The sequence below is a fragment of the Trachurus japonicus genome, chromosome 19 (assembly GCF_045865225.1).
Source record: "Trachurus japonicus isolate A0001 chromosome 19, Traja_1.0".
Lineage (NCBI taxonomy): Eukaryota > Metazoa > Chordata > Actinopteri > Carangiformes > Carangidae > Trachurus > Trachurus japonicus.
In genome coordinates, this window is record NC_140925.1 from 6,721,282 (window position 1) to 6,727,281 (window position 6,000).

The following is a 6,000-nucleotide window of genomic DNA, read 5'->3' on the forward strand; positions in this document are numbered from 1 at the left end:
TTTCTAAATAAAACGTCCATTATTTTTTGCATGAGTATGAATTAGGAGGATGTTCAGTGCAAATACCACGAGTCTTTCCATAATGTGAGCAGTCAGAGGAGCATTGCAAATCAAATGTCCAAGAGTTAAAGAAGCGTATTACCATAAGCCACAGTACAGTGGAGGTGGTGTGTGTCTGCGTGTGTGTGTGTGTGTGTCCGTGTGTCCAGTACTTTTCCCTGTCGGTCTTTAGTCCCAGGAGAGTGGATCATCTCTGTTTGTACTGCTGCCACTTTACGGTTGACGACCTTGACTTTGGCCTTCCTTCTGTTTGCGGCACAGTGACAAGGCCTCTCTCTCTCTCTCTCTTTCTCTCTCTCTCACTTCTCTCTCTCTGTGTCTTCTCTCTCTCCCTCCCCCTCCTTCTTTCTTTCTCTCACTCATTGTGTCTATATCTCATCTGTTCTTACTTTCTTTCTTTCTTTCTCTCGCACCCCTTCTCTTTTCTCTTTCCCTCTCTCTCTGTTTTGCATGTGACATTTCTGTCTCTCACACATATTGTGTTTCTCTCTCTCTCTCTCTCTCTCTCTCTCTCTCTCTGTCTCTTCTGCCTCTCCAGTGCTCACCCCTCCTGAAAGCGAGAAGGCTGATTCAGAAGACAGGGTCAGCCTGAAGGTGTGTAATCAGCACTCCTCTCATCTCTCAGCTTTATTTCTCTTGATGAAACTCCACTCTTGCCAGCCAGCCAGCCTCCTTCAAGCTCTCCTTCTCCTTTCACTCACTTTCACACTTCTGCCTCCACTATAGAGGAAAAGATATCGATACCAATCTTTAAATCTCTTTCTGTGCATTTGTGTTTTTTGTCAGACTCCCAAACGAGTAGAGGTCCACTCCATCCACACCTACGTGGCTCTCTACAAGTTCCTGCCTCAGGAGAAGAACGACTTGGAGCTACAGTCAGTCCGGTTTTATTTGTACAGTACACCCTGTTTGAGTGTAATCGGTTCAGATAGGAGGAAGTGTTCACCTGGCCAAATTTTTCACTGACACTCACACACCATCTGCCTCCTCAGCGGGACGATTGTGGGGGGGCTGAAGGGTTTGGAGTTGGAGGAGGAGGAGGAGGAGGAGGAGGAGGAGGAGGAGGAGGAGGAGGAGGAGGAGGAGGAGGAGGAGGAGGAGGAGGAGGAGGAGGAGGAGGAGGAGGAGGGAGGAGGAGGGAGGAGGAGGGAGGAGGAGGGAGGAGGAGGGAGGAGGAGGGAGGAGGAGGGAGGAGGATGCTGGGAGGCCGGGAGGGACAAACAGCTGCAAGTGTGTGACAGAGGAAAAAGAGTGTGTATGTTAGTAGGTGCAGGAAACCGCTGAGTGTGATAAGACACCCACCACTTACTTGTCAGAAGGAAATGCATCACGCCACATGGACTTAGTAAAGGGCATTTCCAGTCGTAATCAATGTTTACCTCAGATATCAGGTAAATGTCAATGCCAATGTCAACTTTTATTTATATAGGACACATTTAAAGGCCTATGGCCAGCCAAAGTGCTTTACAGGATAAAAGAATCCGCCAACAATAAACAACACAAGCAAAACAGTAAAACAGTGAAAAAGAAAACAGATAAAAGATCCAATACAGGTCACTTAACTCAGCCAAAAGAGAACACAACAGTAGAGGCACTCTCAGGTGTTTGTTTTCTGACCTGGAAACAGGAACAATGCAAAAGCCGCAGCAAGTCCGAATTTTGATTTGATTTAATTTAATTGTAAAGCAAATTTTAAAATTTAAAATTGTTTATTTTGTTAATTTATAGGATCCCCATTAGCTGATGTCATGACATTAGCTATTCTTTCTGGGGTCCCCAATGCAATTTTAAAAAGAACATAGTACATACTCACATTCATCGCTGTTACAGATCACTGTAACACCTCGTCATCGTATACACAAACAGCAAACAGTCTGTCTAAAATATATTATTAGGTACAAAGAATACATCATACATCACATTACAGTACCACAACAGTTCAACCCACAAATAAATTCCTATAATAAATTATTGTACGTTATATATTTCTTACTCATTGAATTTTCAGTTTATTTAAATGGTCTTTTACTACCTTTTTAAAAATGCGTTTTGAGTTAATATTTTTGATATTATTAGGTAATGTGTTCAGTGATGTTAATGATGGTCAAAAGGACGTTACTTGCGACCACAGAACAATTCTACCTGTAAACTGAATGCATCAACTTGACTTTAGTGTGAGAGAGACTTTGTATTACAGCTCCCTACAGTTTACAAACATGTCGACTTTCTTGAACTAAACAAACCCCTGGGTGTATGTTTGAATAACCATCTGACACTGTCTGAAAAAATGCGGTTTTGTGGGATGTAAACAGCCTAAGATCCGTCCGCTCCCATTATACGCTGCTGTGGCGATGCGAGGACAGACAGAACTACTGCATAACAGAATGAATTTGCCTGGAATTGTCCTTTAAAATCATCCTGTAGCCTAGTTTTCTAACTCATATGTGAGAAAAATATCTTGTAACTTCTCCGCCAGTGCGAAAAAGACTTGAATCTTAAATATAACTTGATATGAAAGGAGTAAAAATGATCTTTAAAGGATGCTCACTGGATTATTAATCACTTTGTCTTCCTTTTCTTCAGGCCTGGCGACAGAGTTCAAGTTACTGACGACTCCAACGAGGATTGGTGGAAGGTGGGCTGCGCAAAAAAAAAAAAAAATCCTTTCTGTGTCCATATATCATCTCTCTATCTTTCTCTCTTCCTTTTTTCTGTCTGTCTTTGTGCTGAGAGAGAGAGAGAGAGAGAGAGAGTGCGTAGGTGAATAAAAAATTCCCTCACCAAGAATGAATAGATCCACACACAGTCCCACACAGATATATAGCGTTTAGCACACATTGACAGAGTCTGTTCTTCCATTCAGAGCAGAGACAATAACACAGAAGAGGTGGTGGATGTGCTCGAAGGACACCGGGTGTGGATGTTAGTCGAGCTAGTTAGAGAAGAGAAAATCAGAGGAAGACAGATTGCAGTCGTGCTTAATGAGGCAGCTGAAGATCTTAACCTTCACCTGCCACAGGACAGACAGGTCTTTACATAAACGAAGCACCGGGGGGAAAAACGGTCAGATATATATACAGTAGTACACCTCAGTGCAATGACAGGAGAGGAGACACATGTCTGCAGAATTTAGATAAACACAATTTTTTTTGCTGTTTTTTTGCTGCTGAAGCTATAGGTCAAACCTGATTACAATGTCTAAAACAATACAACTATTGTTTTAGACATTGTAGGATACATTTCTACCATCCTATACTTCCCCTTTGTATCCTATTGATCTCCCTTGCACATTCCCCTTTGGAGCATCCTGGCAGAAGAATTTCCTTCGGGATGAATAAAGATCTATCTATCTATCTATCTATCTATCTATCTATCTATCTATCTATCTATCTATCTATCTATCTATCTATCTATCTATCTATCTATCTATCTATCTATCTATCTATCTATCTATCTATCTATCTATCTATCTATCTATCTATCTATCTATCTATCGAAGAAATGCCTTAGATAGATAGATAGATATATTATCTATCTATTAATGGAGACAACAAAACAAGCAAACACAAAAAGCCAGTTTACTGTAGGACAGTTCATACTTCAATGTAATAAAACACATAGTATTACAAATGATTTAAAGCTAACCCATTACTCTTTCATTCAAAATACATGTAAATTTATGCAAGAATTAAACCAACAATACAACTGTTAAAAAGCACTAAGATAAATTTGTAGTTTCAAACCTTGCAAACCACAATTGGAAAAGTGTCATTTCAGGCCACAGAAATCAGCTGTTTCACTATAAGCATGTGTTTGCTTGATGTGGAGGAGCCGCTATGTGGATGTAAGCAAAACATGTGACTCTGAAACTCATGGGCTTTGTGCGCTTGCTTGCCAGAGTCTCTGAGGAGAATAGAGGAGGATTAGGGCTCAGCAAATACAGATGCTTTTTGGTCGAGTACTGATGTTGTTAATTAGAGAACAAAACCATTTCCCTGCTAATTGTTACCGGTTCATTCGGATTTCGTTTTGTTACAGTGACAGAAACGCGATGCATATTTACTGTAGGCAACTGGTCAAGTAAACGAAAACGAAAAATGCAAACTATCTAATTGTGTATGCGCAGCCAAGGACTGTCAAGGACCGGAGCGGGAGCCTTCGCCTGTGTTGGTTTTGTCGTTTTGTGTTGAAACGTAAGCAGCAGATGATTGAAGTGTAGTGGTTTCTTTTCTGTCAACAAGGCAGCAAAGTGTGGCTTATTCCACAGAGGGTGAGTTTTACTCAGAGTGAGGAGGATCGTCATCACTGTTTTTTTGTACTGTGGTTCAAACAAAGCAATTAAGAGCTTTTTTTATTTATTTATTTTTACTATTTTCGTCTCAGTTCAGAACAGAAAATATCTATTTATACTGTGTCTGTCAGAGACTAACTGTGTGTGTGTCCCTGTTTGTGTGTGTTAACCAGGGGAAAAGCAAAGACAAGGTAGGATTTTTCCCAGCCAACTTTGTGCAGCGCGTACGCCCTGGCGAGCGGGTGTGGAAGGTCACCGACGGTTTCCACGGCAACCGAGACAAAGGCCAGATGACTGTAAAAGAGGCCCAGGTGAACACGCATAAAATTCACATTTTTTCTCTCTCTCACACATAACACACACACATTACACACACACACACAGTGCATTTATTGTTAAATAGATGCAAATTAATGCAGAAAACTGCTGAGATTACAGAGGACGACATGTTATGGCTTCCAATGCAGCTCACTCTTAGCCTCAGTCCACAAACTCTCTCACATCATTGAATGTCACTTGCCCCTCCTCCTGCTCAATACTCCTCTCTCCCCTCTCCCTCCCCCTCTCCCCCCTCTGCAGATCTGTGTGGGGAAGAGCGAGGAGATTGACGACTTCCTCCGGCTGACTAGCGGGAAGAAGAGAGGCTTGGTCCCTGTGAAGTGTCTGCTGGAAATATGATGGCGGCCCTCGACCCCCGCAGTCTGATAGAGAAGTTCACTACGACGACAACGGAGGAAGGAATACTCAGGAGTGTTTTCCACAGCACCTCACTGACCGCCAACCACCCCTCCCCACCCCCCTCTCCACCCACCCTCTCTCTCTGAAATCTGGCAGCGAAGTAGCAGCAACTTTTTTGCTTTTTTTTCCTGCAGAGGATTTTTGAAAGGTCGAGACTTAAAGGAGCGGTGGGGTGGGATGGTGGGGGGAGCGGCTTCTTTAGAGCTACTTTTCTTGTAGCACAACTTTTACTTTGTGTGGTTTTATACACATTCACAACAGATATGATATGTAGCATCATAAAGCAGAGGATAAACAATGCGCAGGAAGTCTGGCTACCTCACTAGCCATCTCCATCAGCCGTCCATACTTGAGAAAAAAAAAGAGGAGAGGACTACTTTATGATGTCAAGGCACGCTCGAGCCTAAGGGACTTTGTGAGCAGACTTGTCTTCATTTCATCGTTTGCGTAGAAAAAGCAAGACAGAAGAGATTGTGTGAACGATTGTAGCTGTTTATCGTAGTCGCTTGTGCCAACGTGTTTTTCGGTCGGTTGTTTCAAACCCTTAGACAGGATTTGGTTTAGTAAATCGGAGGATATAAACCATGACTGTCAAGTTTTTGGATGACATGCACGCCTCTGCTGTTGTGATATGGATCCATGATGTGCATATGTGTCACTTCTGTTCTGACTAGGAAATGATTCAGGTATTACATTACTGTATGTAAAGACCCAAAAGTCTTCTCTGCTACATTTTGAGTTAAATGAAAGTCACACACACACACACACACACACAGGAGGGGGTTGTGTTTATCACACTGCTCTCTAGTGATTAGATTACAGTTCATTTTTTGCTCTTCACAGCTCTGACGTGACAAATGCTCTCTGCGCACCTCGGGGAACATCTTCCTCAGTGTGCCCTTCAATCACAC

The 6,000-nt window shown here is 42.4% G+C and overlaps 1 protein-coding gene across 1 annotated transcript in view; it reads left to right on the forward strand.

Annotated features, from left to right (window-relative positions):
• LOC146967273 (SH3 and cysteine-rich domain-containing protein 2-like) overlaps positions 1-5,140 on the forward strand; it is a 28,684-nt gene extending 23,544 nt beyond the window's left edge. The window contains exons 7-11 of the mRNA XM_085760994.1: positions 599-654; positions 847-935; positions 2,644-2,695; positions 4,525-4,662; positions 4,931-5,140. Of these exons, the coding sequence (XP_085617120.1) occupies positions 599-654; positions 847-935; positions 2,644-2,695; positions 4,525-4,662; positions 4,931-5,029 (434 nt within the window). The 3' untranslated portion in view covers positions 5,030-5,140. The remainder of the gene's footprint in view (positions 1-598; positions 655-846; positions 936-2,643; positions 2,696-4,524; positions 4,663-4,930) is intronic.
• Positions 5,141-6,000: the final 860 nt, after the last annotated feature.